The 15,540-nt window shown below is 43.7% G+C and overlaps 1 protein-coding gene across 2 annotated transcripts in view; it reads left to right on the forward strand.

Annotated features, from left to right (window-relative positions):
* The first annotated feature begins 4,783 nt into the window (after positions 1-4,783).
* Plch1 (phospholipase C eta 1) overlaps positions 4,784-15,540 on the forward strand; it is a 163,553-nt gene continuing 152,796 nt past the window's right edge. For both annotated transcript variants that reach the window (XM_038347487.1, XM_038347488.2), the window contains exon 1: positions 4,784-4,862. In XM_038347487.1, the coding sequence (XP_038203415.1) occupies positions 4,784-4,862 (79 nt within the window). The remainder of the gene's footprint in view (positions 4,863-15,540) is intronic.

A 15,540-nucleotide genomic window follows, 5' to 3' on the forward strand; every position in this document is an offset into this window, starting at 1 on the left:
CACACACCTGTAATCTCAGTTCTTGGGAGGCAGTGTGACTGCATATGTGTTTGTTTTGCCGATGTGACACACCCTAGAATCACTGGGGAAAAGTTTCTGTGAGGTCAAGCAGGTCTGGAGATGTCTGTTGGGGCTTTTCTTGATTGCCTTAATTGATGTAGGAGACCCAGCCTGGAATTGGGCATATTTATCACCGTTACCTGATTATAGACCTTCGACTATACAAGAATAACAGAGAAAACTAGCTGAGCACTAAGCCTTCATTTCTTTGCTCTTGGCTGTGGTTGTCATGTGACCAGCAGCTTTAAGCACCTGTCAGCTTGACTTCCTCAGAATAATGGGCAGTGACCTGGAACTGTGACCACAAATAAGCCCTTGCTCCCCTAAGTTGCTTTTGGTCAGGGTTTTTATCACAGCAATAGAAATGAAGCCAACATAGTGCGTTTGAAGTCAGCCTGAACTATACAGTGAGTCTGCCTCACAAACACAACAAGACGCCAAACAGAAGCAATAGCAACAGAAACAAAAATCCCATATTAGCTGTGCTTTGAAACAGAACTTTAATAACTACTGGTTATTTCTGATATTCTTTTAAGTTAATAATTTTGTGAACCACTGTAACGATCAGGAAGTTATGCATTCTAATGGGATGACTCTGGGTAAAGGCACTTGCTGCCAAGCCTTATGACCCGAGTTCAATGCCCAGTACCCACTTTGTGGAAGGAGGGAAGTGACTCCTGATACATGCCCTCTGACCTCTGAATGGGTTTTGTGGTAATTGTGAGCTCATATAAACAATAACAATTAATAAAGAATGATGTAATAGTAACAACATAAGTCAACATAAGGGCCTCGAGAGACGACTCAGTGGTTAAGAGCACTGGCTGCTTTTTCAGAGGACCTGGGCTGGATTCCTCCAGTTCCGTGGAATCTAATGCTCTCTTCTGGCCTCTGAGGACACAGGTGCATATGTGATACATGACATACATGCAGACAAAATACCCATGCACATAAAATAAATAGACTTACGTAGTCTATGACATGCAAGTGGGTTTATACAGAGTTCTAGGTGTAATATGGGCATTACATAGGCCCCCTGGGATGTGGAATGTTTTGTAAGATGTAAAGTAAGGTTTAGAAAAGGCACTCACTTTAGAAGCATCCTGACTTTTGGTAGGTGCAGCACAGCTGTATCTCATTGTGCGCACGCAAACAGGCCCATAGCCCATTTAAAAGAGCTCTGCTCCTGATGGTGGGTTCCAGTAGTTTTTAACAGTTAGCACTGATAGCTTGCAAGTTAGGCATGCTTTCTGAGCCTCGGTTTCCTTTTGGTTTCTGAAGAAGTATGACTTAGCTGACATTCGAAATGCCTTTCAGTTGCTTTCCTTCAGCGAATAGTAGCCCTGGCTCCTCTAAATCTAGTTGGAGCTAAAGTTCTATGTGTGTCCGTGTGTCTGTGTATGTGTGTTCCTGCATGCACATGTATGCTTGTGCATACACATGTGTATGCCAGAGGTCAACCTTGAAACCTTGAGTGTTCGGGTGCTCTCGGCCTTGTTTTTTTTTGAGACATTGTCTGTTACTGGCCTGGAGCTCACCAAGTAGACTAGCTGACTAATGAACCTCAGGAACCTCTGTCTCTGCTTTCCCAGGCCTAGAATTACAAATGTGCTGCCACCACATAATTTTTTTTGTAGGTTCTGGGGATTGAACTCAGGACCTCATGCTTGCACGGCACACATTTTACAGGCTTCCCTTGTGAGACTCAAAGACCTATCTATGTTCATGTCTTCTGCCGTCAATCCAGAGAAATTTCTAAGAAAATGCCATTGACAACGTATCTCACAAGTAACAGAAATACAGTTCTCAAGGCTAAGTATTCCAGGACCCAGTCAGATTTGGTGTCTAGGGAGGGCCCTCTTCCAGTTGCAGACAGCTGACTTCTTGGCTGTGTTCTCACCTGGTGTCTGCCTTGAGCTAGCGCTGATGCTTCTTACATCAAGACAGGAATCCCAGGGCAGCGAGAATCCTAGTGGGTCACCTACTGGAATCACTGTTTAAAGATTTCCACATAGGTACTTGGGGAACACAAATGTTGGGATCACAGCCCGTATCTGTGGCTGGAACACTTCAACCTGGGAGCCTCAGCCAAGGAAGTGCCTCCATCAGACTGTTCTATGGGCATGTCTGTAGGCATCTTCTTGAGTGCTAGCTCATGCAGGGGCTGACCTCTGTGGGTAGGTAGTGTTGTCCTAAGCCCTGGGTTTTTATAAGGAAGCTAGTTAGCTGAGCAGCAGCAAGCCAATAAGGAGCATCCTCCTGGGGTCTCCTGCTTCCAGGTTCCTGCCTTGGCTTCTCTTGGTGATGGATCATAGAGTGTGAACTAAAAATAAACGCTTTCTTCCCCTACTTGGTTTTGGTCAGGGTTCAATGGCAGCAGCAGAGAAGTAGGCTAGGGCCTTTGAAGTGTTCTTATCTTGGAAGAATTAGCATCAATTTCGGTTGATTTTGTTGTTAGAGAAGAATCACTGAACCCAATATCTTAGCTGTAATCCTTGTGAATTTGCAGGGCATCTCCCCCCCCTTTCTCTCTCTCATACACACACGCACGCACACACACATACGTATGCACGCACACACACACAGATATTTATTATTTTGAACAGGATTTCACTATGTATCCCAGAATGACCTTGAACACAGTATCGGTCCGACCTCAACCTTCCAAGTTCTGGGATTACAGACGTATTTGAAACCTTCACATCACCTAATGGCTTAGTTCCTTATGGCCTATCATGGTTAGATACTTGAGTTTGGAATCTGAAGATATGACTGAAGGTTGTATTTCTGCCTCTTGCTGGCAACATAAACAAATCACTCTCTCTAATAGCATCTTCTCTTCTTTGGTGTGGTGGAAAGAGATAACAGTACCTGTCTCAGAAGATTAATAAGGCCTGGATGAGAGCCCTGCACATGCAGCTGATTTGCTAACCATAAACACCTTAGGGGCTCCTTAGGCCTTTACAGCAGCGGATATAGGGGGCAAAACCTCATAATAACAAAACCACAAAGTTGAATTAGCAAGGAAAAATGAGTGTGAATATAGATAGGGTCTTCTTTTCAATTTCATGTAAATTAAGTACACATTTTTTTTTTTTGTAAGTGAGCAGTACTACTGTTAATTCCTAAAAATTATTCTCTTGGAAAAGGGTAGTGTCCTTAAAAATATAGAGGACCTCAAAATTGTACATTTAGGCATAACACTGGAATGAATAATATTGAAAAAAACCTAGTTATTCTAGGAGAGGGAGAGGGACATGCAATGAGGGAAGAAGGGAACAGAATGGGAAAGAAAACTGGTGGATTTTAGTACTGTCAGGCTTGGCAGTTTTGAAAAAAATTAATGACATGTTTAATTACGATTTGCTTATTTATCCGTGGTATAGGTATGAAGTTCAGGGCCTTGCACTTCTAAGCACATACTCTATTTATGAGCTATGTTCTCAGTCTTTTACTACACTGTTTACATAACTAAGAATACTTGGGAGCCGCCATCTTTATAATATGAAATGTTGGTTTCGGAGGACAAAGGTAGGGTTGTCTCTGTCGTCGGCTGCTCTCTGTCATGTTCCTCAATGCTCCACATGGTGTTCTGACTCACTCACCTTACAGAAGAGGAAAATCATTCTCAACTGGAGGGGTGAGGATAAAAGAAGGGGAGGGGGGAGTCCAGGCTTGCATGGAGAGGCCGGTAGGCTGAATGTAGATAAGATCCCCTGTGTGGATGGACGGCTGCCCCAGCAGCCTTCACTGGCTGTCCGGTGACAGACAACGTTAGCTTACTTTTGTCACTAAGTCACTGACTTCATCCTTGGGTACACTTACAAAACCCCAGGCGGTTCCCGTAGTACAGATGACAAAACCGTTTTCCACCTGGGGGTTTTGCTTCTTCCCAGCCTGTTTTTCTGGCCTTGTGAACCGAAAGGAGGCGGGAATTCGGAAAAGTCACTTTAGCCAAGTCTTGTGAACAAAGGCGGCCTTGTGGGAAGGGTTCCACGCATCAGCTCCCGTAGCTTAATTCATCAGCTCGGATTTCTGCTTCTCAAGTTCTTGCCCTCTGCAGAGGTGGGGAGCTCAGCAGGTACTGTGAGTACTGATGCTGGAGGCCTGGCCCCGCTCCAGTGACATCCTGAGCCTGGGTGGGTACAGGGATTAGTGGCTGCCATGAACCAAAAGAGGGCCGGCAAACTTTGCTATGATTTGGTGTATCTGCACCCACATGGACATTGTAATAATGTCAACATTTCGTGGGTTGGTCACATAACTCATCAGGATGGTGACACAAAATCCAGGAGTTGAAATGATGGCCTACTTCCTGGTGAAACTGTACAAAACTTACCAGGATTGACAGGTTGGGGACCTGATGGAATGTACGTGAGACCTGGTGCACACACGCTGGTCCTGAAATTTCCTTAATGATAGATTTATTTCTTCAGCAAACAGTAGTGACTGAGTTCAGAATGATGTTGTGGGAAGGAATTATTGTTTTGATATGCAAAAAAAAAGGACTTTCAGGTCCTGGGCAGATTTGTGGGAAATTTGTTAGGGCCTGGAGGAGTCCAGGTCCAAACTGTAGCCCCGTGTGTTGCCCCTAATGCTAGGCAACTAATAGCATGGAGCTGCCAGTGTGAGCGTGTGGCTGCCGTTTTCTTCATTTCTGTCTTGTTCTGTTCCTCTTGACAGGGCAATTTGGTTTTGATGCTGTGCCAGAAATCGTCCAACAATGAGCTACTGGAATGTCGAGAAGAGGGGCTGTGTGCAGTACCACAGGCATTTTCTGGCAGACAACAGTGTGTTTCATGGTGAGCTGACTGTTGGATTTATGTGGCTGGAGCTCTCCTTTGGTTTCTGACAGCCTTTTTATTGTTCTATTCTGGATGCAAATATAGTCTAACCGTTGGATTGAATCAACAGCGTGAGTTTACTTGCTTATGGTTAATTTCCTTAAAATTCCAACTGGACTCACGACTCAACAGTTGTTAGCAGTGTGAACCATCTCAACCACAGCAATGATGTTTCCCCTTACTACCTCCCAAGACTTTCTACTCTTGTTGGCTCCAGCAGCATGCCTTTCTGATGTTTGTAACTATTGGGGGCTGGGCCCATAGGAAGTGACAAGTTCAGTAAATATTTGAGGCTCCACATCCAGTGCTTGTTAACAGAATGGTATGTGCCTTCCAAATTCAAATGCTAAAGCATGCTGATGGTTCTAGTCACTTGTTAAAAAGGAGCCCGCTCACTTACCTCGCTGTCCTTTGGGGTTTGAAGACTTAACCTGTGTCTCAGACGACAGGTAACACAACGGAGCAGTTCGGCACCTTCCTGCATGTCTGCTGCGTGGATTACTGTAGCTGAGTAAGCGATATTACTCATTTTCTTGGCAAATAAGAATTGTCTTCAACCAATACTTTTTAAAAAAATTTATTTAACTTTATTTTATGTGTATTGGTGTGAAGGTGTCAGATCCCCTGGAACTGGATTTTCAGACAGTTGTAAGCTGCCGTGTGGGTGCTGGGAATTGAACCCGGGTCCTCGGGAAGAGCAGTCAGTGCTCTTAACCACTGAGCCATCTCTCCAGCCCTCAACCACTACTTTTAACCCAACCTGTTCAGTGGCTCATCGTTAGGGATAAGCTCTGTCTATCTTGCTCTCGGGAGTCCCATGGGAGACATCTAATTGTGAGCCAGAAGAATTCTGGGGCACTGGAATTTATATAGCAATGCCCGTCGGAAACCCAAGAAGATATAAGGGAAGTAGAGAGATTTCATGAAACCTGGGTGTTGTTTAGTTAAGCACCCTGCCTCGGTCTGTTTTCAGCTTTCTACGCCTGGGTTTCTTCCTCATTTTGGTGACGGGTTTAAAGCGTACCATTGCTCGCTCTAAGACTGAGCACGTGACTGACAGGTGCCACTTCACACACTGGGTGCAGCAGTTGCGCTTTCCTCAGGATTGCTTGCTCATGTGACGCAGCAGAGGCGACTTTATTTTACAGGAAGTGGCGAAGAAATGATGGCCGGGGTTGACACAGTTATCACCCGGCTCACCCCCACATTGCAGCCTGCCTCTCTGGTTTGACTCTCTTGACAGTGTCATGATAAAGAACCCTTAACAGGGACGATATGGGTCAGAATTGGGGTAGTACGGCAGAAGTGAGGTTCTGTCTTGCTTTCCCCTGAACCTCTCCTGAGAGTCCTGTTGATTGCTTTGTGTGCACAATCGCGTTGTATGGTAATTTCTGTTAAGACCCATTTATCTCAAGGGATGGAGGTTTACTATATTGCTGAAATGCTGTATGTATATTGCCATTGTCATTCTTTTAAATATCTTCTTCCAGAAGAGCTAAAATGCAGTTCCAACTTGAATGCAATTCTGATGTTTTTATGGTTATATTCCAGTTAGTATGTTACTATATTATGATCCGTATTGGTTACTTTTCTTGTACTTCAAGGAAGGAGTTGTTGTGGCTCACAGTTTGAGGACACCGGGTGGGGGAAGCATGGTATTAAGAAGGATTCTAATTTTGGAGGCAAGAGCACGAGACAGCTGGTCATATTACCTCTACATCAAGACGCGGTGATGAATGCTCGCGTTTAGCTCATCTTCTTTTTTCCCCCATTTTACTCAGCCTGTGGCTGTCGTGTTAGGGGGTTGCTTTCCTCCTGAGTTAAACAAACTTTCCCACGGCACACCCACCGAAAGGGGTATCTTCTAAGCGGTCAAGTTGACAGTGGCAGTTAGCTCTCACAAGGAACTCTTTGTGCAGGCCTTGATCATAAACATGGCCCTGTAGAGCCCTTTGCCAGTCTTTGCAATAGTTCATCCCATTTTGTGGAAAGGGGAGTTAAAGCTTGGAGCTTTTGACATGGAGATTTCATGTTTGAATTCTGATCTTCAAGACTCCACTGCCCGCAATGTCTCTGTCCTTTTCAGGTTACCATTCCATTCTAAGAGATGAGTTCTAGGCGAGGACTCTCCCACTGGACTATACCCCAGCTCTTGAGAGGTTTTAAGAGTTCTTGTCCCGACATTAGGCAGTAGTGGATGAACTTGAAAAATTAGACAATCCTTGGGTGGGTGGTGGCAGTGCACACCTTTAATCTCAGCACCAAGGAGGCAGAGGTAGCCTGATCTCTGTGAGTTCGAGGCCAGCCCAGTCTACAGAATGAATTTCAGGACAGCCAAGGCTACACAGAGAAACCTTGTCTTGATAAACCAACAAACCAAATAAGCAAATAAAAAAAAAAAAAAAAAAAAAAGGAGAGAGAAACATAAAAATAAAAATTAGACAATCCTTCAGGTCTGTAATTTTCTCCAGTGTGAAATAGCATGCTGGTCTTGATAGGTTTTAAGGTTCTTTCTAGTCCTAGTGTCTTACATTCCTTTGAAGTATCTCAGAAGGTTGGATTTTTTTTTTTTACTTTTTTTTTGCGAGTGACTTTTCACCAAGCGCAAGATACACAAGGGGGCAGTGTAGCACTTAAAATGTGAATCGGTTACTTTTTCGCCTTTACTTCTCAAAGGATTTAGAGATATTAAACCCTCTCAAGATTATTCTGTTCATTTGTAATGCAAGTAGTAGCGTTAAGAATTGATTTCTGATAGGGGAAGGTTTCTTTGCCTGAAGAGATTCAGTGATTCGGGACTGAAAGGCACCTGGTCCTCTGTCTGTGGGAACTCATCTTTTGGCTAAGGTAGGAACAGTGAACTCAGCAAGTATGCTGGGCTGTGTGGGTACCCAACACTTGTGAGACAGGGACAGTGAACTCAGTGCACATGTAGGTCTGTTTCATGTTAAGGGCTGTTAAGAGGGTACTACTAATAGTATTTTGAGAATTCTAGGGGAGAGAGAGAGAGAGAGAGAGAGAGAGAGAGAGAGAGAGAGAGAGAGAGAGAGAGAGAGAGAGAGAGAGAACACCAAGGCAAGATGTGGTAAAGAAATGTTTATTTTGAGGGAGGGCCTTCTAGAGCAGGTGTTTTTCCCAATCAGCTTTTGCTTGCCAGTTTGATGTCTTGTAGTCTTGTTTATGTTTACGACAGCCCTTATATAACCAAGCAAACCAGATAAAGAGAGAGAAAACGCTTTGCATCACAAACAGAAAGGCATCATTCCATGCATACAATAGCCTTTGGAAATATGCTCGCTTGAATGAACAAATTCCTTAACATCTCTTTTCCCACAGAGATGTGAGCGGCGTTCCCTGGAGGCAAGAGCTGCATTAAAATGAGGACTCTGTGCACTAAGATTCTCAGTAAACGCTACAAATGTAACATCGGTGCCATAAAGCACATCCTACTTTCGTTTTCTGGTTATCATGGCAATATATTCTCATTGGAATCAATTCAGAATAATTACGGTCCAAACAGAAGAGACTGCTTAATCCAATGAAGATCTTGCTCCACTCTGAATTGTGTCTGTTTGCTAATTAACTTTTATCAACTTGATACAACCTGGAGTTACCTGGGAAGAAAGAACCTCAAATGAGGAATTATTTCCAGTCGACTGGCCTGTGGGCCTGTCTGTCAGGAGTTTTCTTGATTGATATGGGAGGGTCCGGTCCACTTCTGGGCAGGTATAAGTCAAGTAGTTGAGCAAGCTAATAGACAGTATTCCCCGCTGTTTCTGATTCATGTTCCTGCTTGCAGATTCCTGTCTTGAGTTCCTGCCTTGGCTTCCATCAATTCTGGACTGTGACATGGGTATATTAAACCAAATAAGCTCTCCTTACCCAAAGTTACTTTTGGTCATGATGTTTATCACAGCGACAGAATTAAATTAGAACTCTGTCCTTTCATCTTTGTGACATTGCTGGTGTAGGACTGTGCTAGCTGGAAACGCTGGCAGATACGCACTAGCTGAGAGATGAACTGGTAGATTAAATTAGTTCTGTGTTTAATTATACGATAAAATTGCTTAGAAGTTATGAATTCTTGTGTTCACACGCTCTCTTTTGTCCTCATTATTTATGTGTGTGTGTATGCATGTGTGTGTGTGTGTGAGTCTTCTCGGAGGCCATGGGAGTATTGGATTCCCTGGAGCTAGAGTCACAGGCTGTTGTGAGCCGCCTGAGATGCGTGGTTGGAACAGAACTCTGCTCCTCTAGCAGGGCAGCAACCAAGCATAACTGCTGTGAATTCTTTGTACCAGTCTCTGCCCCCATCTGAGGCTCATCAGAGGTGTTTACAAGGAGACAGTGTCTTCTAGACAAGATGGGGTTGATACACATGAATTCAGAGACTGTGACAGCAAAAATTCAAGCCAGACAAAATCCCAGCATGAAGAAAGGGGGTAGATACAGAGCTCCATCTCTAATCAGAAGCTGTTTGTATTTGGGAAGGGAAAATAAGTTTTTATTTTTCCCAATGAAGTTACATAGATTATATCAACCACACTTCATTTCAGGTCATGATCCGTATCCAGGAGTAGGTGGCCAACACTTGTGTGTGCGTTTTGTTTTGTTTTGGTATTTTTGTGTCTTTCTGTCTTTTTAGTTTCTGTTTTTTCTTTTAGGGAGGACATGAAGTTAGATGGATAGAGAGGTGGGGAGGATCTAGGAAGAGTTAGGAGAGGAAAAAGAATATGATCTATCTATCTATCTATCTATCATCTATCTATCTATCTATCATCTATCTATTTTTTAAAGAATTTATTATTTATTATGTACACAGTGTTCTGCTTGCAGTTATGCCTGCAGGCCAAAAGAGATCTCATTATGAATGGTTGTAAGCCATCACGTGGTTGCTGGGAATTGAATTCAGGATCTCTGGAAGAGCAGCCAGTGCTCTTAACCACTGAGCCATCTCTCCCGCCCCTCAATGTTATCTCTTCTCCTTTCCCAATCCCATCTCTAGCAATTGACTTCCCTTGCTTTTGAGGTAAGACAACTTGCCCCGTGCATTCTCTGATGTGTGCATGTTTATCTTTTTTTTCCTCCCATGGATTCTCTTATCCCCACGTTTCCTCACTTGAATCTCTCTAGATTTCCAAGGCTGTGAAAGATGGGCAGGGTATGAGGTTGACTTTCCTCTACAGACCTCTCCTCTCACTTTTAAGTGACTGCGACTCCCATGCTACTCCCAGTCTACACCTTAAGATGCCCCGAAGTTATTCTTCTGTGGTACATCCCTTGAGCATCTCATGAGGGAGACATGCTCTTTAGTCTGCTATCCCTGCCACCCTGGACCCCCAGGATGAGGGGCTCTGGGACTGTGGGTTTTGAATGGCTCCCCCATATCTTTTGGCAACTTGTAGATTCTACAGCCACTCTAGGACTGTTTTTGTCTTTAATGTTTTAGACAAGGGTGACTTCATGTCCTTAAGCGTCCTGGCATTATTTACTGTGTCTGTTTTTTTGCCAGGCTGTATACCTGCATTGGTCAGAGCCAGGCAATGATCTGTCTATAAAAAATTCATGTTAGACAATTCAGCCTCTTTTATTCAGTGAAGGGATTTGGCTGGGAAACCAGAGCGCTATAATTTCTTTGCTGAATTTCCCTTGTCAAGGACATTTATATTACATGGTAATAGAGGGGATGAAAAGAGTGTCTAACAAAATGGCAAACTGAAGGTCTGCATGTGTGGGCAGCCTAGGTGGGAGAGAAGGTGCAGGGTCAACTCTGTTGGTTTGTTGTGGTGGTTTTGTTTTTTGTTTGTTTAAGACAGGGTTTCTCTGTGTAGCCCTTGCTGTCCTGGAATTTGCTGTGTAGACCAGACTGGCCTTAAACCCAAAGAAGTCTGTCTACCTCTGTCTCCTGAGTGCTGGAATTAAAGGTGTGTGCTACCACTGCCCAACTGAGTTCACTCTTAATTATGTCAAACAAGCCTATCACCTTCAAGAAGCGCCCTTGGCTAGCATTATTCATTAGGTTCTCCAATTCTTTCTTTGAAGCCTGTGGCCATATGGAGGTCAACCAAACAGGAAAGGGCCATGACTATTTTATTCATCTATGCTTGGAAATCCCAATCTCCTAATTACTCAATTAGAAGGAAGAAGTAGTGTCTTTAATATAGTCAACTTCTCCTTCAGACTGGCAGACTTCTTCAATGTTAAGCGGTAACTAAGTGAGAATTGTTTCCCTCTAGACCTGTTTACACGTTTAAGTCTTTGTTCTTTAAGTTGCATTTCCATAATTGTAATTAATTTCCCTCTGCGCTCTCATTTTCCCAATTGTCCTTCATACTCTGTGCCTAATGTATGCAGACTTTGATAAGAAGACAAGATATCTTTCCACCAGGGGACTTTGGGTTCTGCTAGGGCACCATAATTATTTAATTTAGTTACACAAACGGTCTGGAATTTTTCCTTAGGCCACGGTCATAATTATTAGCGATTGCATTTGTAATCATGGAAACCTCTTATCTCCCATCTTTTGAGACGAAAATGAAAAACTGCAGTTTGCCCCTTTATAACGTGTAAATTAGAAGTCATCCCGACAGACGTGGGATGTGTTTGTATCAGGGCGCCTTCCTTTTGGCAAATATGTTTGTGGTGATTACTGAATGTAAGCTGTCGAATTCAAAGAGGTGTTCAGATTTTCATTGAAACCCATAATGGGAAGTAATTAATCCATGTTTGTAACCGTAATTCCCATGTGTATGCTGATCACTCCAACGATGGGTGCATTCCTAGCTGAGCCCTTCTCTGGGCCTGCATACTGATACACCGAGTGCCTGCTTGATGTGTAGGGTGGTGTACTCTAGCTCTGGGATCCATCATTCTGGAGAGGGACTTCCCCGTCCTGGTACCTGTCTGTCGTGGCGGCTTTATCTTGCCCTTCTCCTCATATACCTCTGCTTCATTGACCTTGATTGTTCTTGCCCACAAAGCTCCTCCTTTCTCTATTTAGCCATCTATCTTTCTTTCTTTTCCCTCTCCATTTCTCCTCTCTCATTTCTTTATTCTTTCATGTTTATTATGTGTATGTGGCATGTATGTGTGTGGACATGCACATATTTGTATGGGCAGCTAGCAGTTGACATGCGGTGCCTATATTGATTGCTCTCCATTTTACTGATGCCAGCTCTGTTGCTGAATCTGGAGCTCACTGATTTGACTTGTCTAGCTAGCCCCCGTGCCTTTGGGGGAATTCTCTCCCTCTGCTTCCCAACTGCTGGCATTATGGGATGGCTGCCACATACATCTGGCTTTTATGTGAGTGCTGGGGATCCAAACTCTAGCTTCAACAAAATACCACAGAAAGATTTTCCTCATTTTATTTAGCAGGGGAGATAAGAGCCATCTGCTATTTCGAATTTCTACACTATGTTGAGTTTGGTTTTTATCCTTGTGCCATAGAATACATGGTTCTGTGGTTATAGCCTCACTTACCTTCACTAACACTTTTGCCATAGGAAACCCAGGAGAGAACCATAAGCCATTCCTTCTTGACAAAGAAGGAGAGAGTCTCTTCTAAGAGCTCTAGTGTACCTTATTAGACGGGCAGTGACTCCAAATGAACCGCGGCTGAACGATTTCTGTAGAACTTCTTAGGCAGTTCAAATTCATTTACTAATGCTCTCTAGAGCTCCCATGTTGGTTATAGGTATGTGTTTCAATTCTGAAACTGGAGTTTTCTCTCATTAAAATGGCGCTGTTAATAAAGATGCTTAACAGAGGTGTTTTGTATGCTATTAAAGTTCTCTTCCACGAGAGTCTTAAATGAGCTTGTCTGTGGGAGTAATTCTTGCTGCAGACAGCACGGGACAGACCTTACTAAGACAAGGGCACAGGTTTCAGTAAGAGAAGAACAAAGAAGGCCCAGGGGAACATGCAGCCATCAGGCAGGACAGGGCTTCCTTAAAAGAAAAGAAGATACACTTTTGTGTTATCTGTAAAACAAAAACAAAAACAAACAAACAAAAACCAAGGGACTGGAGAGAGACTCAGTGGTTAAGAGCACTGGCTGCTCTTCCAGAGGACCTGGGTTCAATTCCCAGCACCCACGTGGCAGCTCACAACTGTCTGTAAGTAACTCCAGTCCCAGGGGATCCAACACCTTCAGACCAATGCACATGAAATAAATTTAAATAAACTAATAAAGAAACAAAACGTCAACAACAACACAAACCAAAAGGAAAAATGAGCCTGGCGGTGGTGGTACACACCTTTAAAAACTACACTCTTGGGGCAGAGGCCGGGAGATTCCTGTGAGTTTGAAGGCAGCCTGGTCTACAGAGAAGGTAGCTCAGGCTACGCAGAGAAACCCTGTCTCGATAAAAGAAAGAAAGAAGTGCTCCCACCTGTGCCTGTCTTCTGAGCATCTCAAGCAACGTGTTGCCATAGTCCCGACTTAGGGGCAGCAAGATTGCCCTGAGAAAACAGCCCCTACCTGGGTGGAATAAGTGTAGAATTTGTGAAAACTTTGGCTCTTATGTTTCCCCCATATCTTGTCATTTGGTACGGGACTGATGTGCTGTCACAACTTCTCCTGTTTTATAAGGGATCGTGGCTTATGCCCAATTAAAAGAATGTATTGTTTCATGTCCCACTTTCTGTGCCAACTGGCAAGGGAGCATCGCTGTTGTCTGGAGTGGTGCAGCGTCAGGTTTCCTGGCGTTGTGACAGGCTGAGCCGAAGCTTATTTTCAGCCGAGATTTGTCACTAATGCTTTTAGCCAAAGGACCCCAGGGCTGTGGTCTGGAATCACCTGGGGAAACAAAGCAAAATGTAAAAATGAAAAAGGTTCCTTGGTCCTCGTCTAGAGGGTCTACTGTTACTAACCTGGTGTATAGCTGGGGGTGGGGGGGATGAAGAAATAGTCAGAACTCCCCAGGTTATTCTAGGTTGAATATCTCAGACCTAAGGTGATCAATATGCATTCATCTCAATAGCACTATTATTTATTTATTTATTTACTTATTTATTTATTTATTTATTCATTCATTCATTTATTTTTGAGACAGAGTATCTCTGTATAGCCCTGGCTGCCCTATAACTTGCTATCTAGGCCAGGCTGGCCTCAAACTCAAAGAGATTCTCCTGCCTCTGCCTCTGCCTCTGCCTCTGCCTCTGCCTCTGCCTCTGCCTCTGTCTCTGCCTCTGCCTCTGGAGTGCTGGGATTAAAGGCATGTACCACCACTGCCGGGCTCTCTCTAGTCTTTGCTGTAACTGAGATTTTAAGCACTATGTTGAATGAGAGTGGAGAGAATCACACTTTTGTCTCAATCCGGAATCTAACCTGGAAATGATCAGTTTTTTTTTTTTCCCCATCTAGTGTACTGTTGGCTATTGTTTTTTTGAAAGGCTTTATTAGGTATACAGTGTTCTACCTGCATGTTTGCTTGCACAGCAGAAGAGGGTACCAGATTTCATCATAGATGGTTTGTGAGCCCCATGTCGTCGCTGGGAATTAATCTCAGGACCTCTGCAAGAGCACTCACCTCTCTTAACCTCTGAGCCATTTCTTCAGCCCTGACTATTGGGTTTCTTGTGGGAAGCAGTTCTCATGTTGAGATGTGTTTCTTTTATTGCTAGTGTCTTCAGGGCTATTTATCATGAAAGGATGTTGGAATTCTCCAAACAGGGATCTTTCTGTGTCTGTTCAGATGTTCCTTAAGGCTGTTTATGATTGTATTACATTTATTGATTTGTGTATGCTGAAACATCTTTGTCTTTGCAATGAAGTGAATTTTGTCATGACGAATGATCTCAATTTATTGAATTTGACTAAAAAGAATTCTATTTAGAATTCTTGTATCATGAATTTTGTTCATGAAGAAAATCGGTCTGTAGTTTTCTTCTCTCTCTGTCCTCCCCACCCCCCCGTGTGTGTCCCTGTGTCCTTATCTTCTTTTAGCATCAGGGTCATACTGGCTTGCTAAAATGAGTTTGATAGTGTTCCTTCCAGTTCTTGTGGAACAATTTGATCCTAGTGATCTTCCTTACTGAAGGTACAGACTGCCTGTCAGTTAATCATCTGGTTTTGGGCTTTTCGGGTGGGGGGCATTTTATTGCTGCTTAATTATGTTGCTTCTTAAGGATCCGCTTAAGTTATTTGTATCTTGGTGATCTGGCAGATCGTTTGTGTTTAGCTTTATCTATTTCTTCTAGATCTTCCTCTAGGGTTCCCCCCCCCCAATGTTTCTTTTACCTGGTGTCTGCTGAATGGCATGGGGGTGAGGGTGTCAGCCGATCCTGCTGACTCTTGTCTTTCCTGTGTTTCGGCTGACACCTCCTCAGCTACACCTCCTCAGCTGCCTTTACTTTTGTTGTTTCTCTCGTTTCTCTCGTTTGTGTCTCAGAGGTCTCTTCTGGCCATTACCATTAGCATTGTAGTTTCTGTGCTGGGCAAATTCTCTGACCCTCCCGAGACTCCCAGTTTCTACTGAAGCAGCTGGTATTTTAGCTAGGGGTTATCTACCAAGTGCAGGGGTAGTGGAAAGCCACACAGTGCTGAGATCTGCACAGGCAGAAGACCTGGCTTACGCGTTGCACTTGAGCTCGCTGTGGCTCTAGGTGGCTCCAGAGTTTTATCTACCTACTG

This window comes from Arvicola amphibius, chromosome 11, assembly GCF_903992535.2.
Source record: "Arvicola amphibius chromosome 11, mArvAmp1.2, whole genome shotgun sequence".
NCBI classification, from domain to species: Eukaryota; Metazoa; Chordata; class Mammalia; order Rodentia; family Cricetidae; genus Arvicola; species Arvicola amphibius.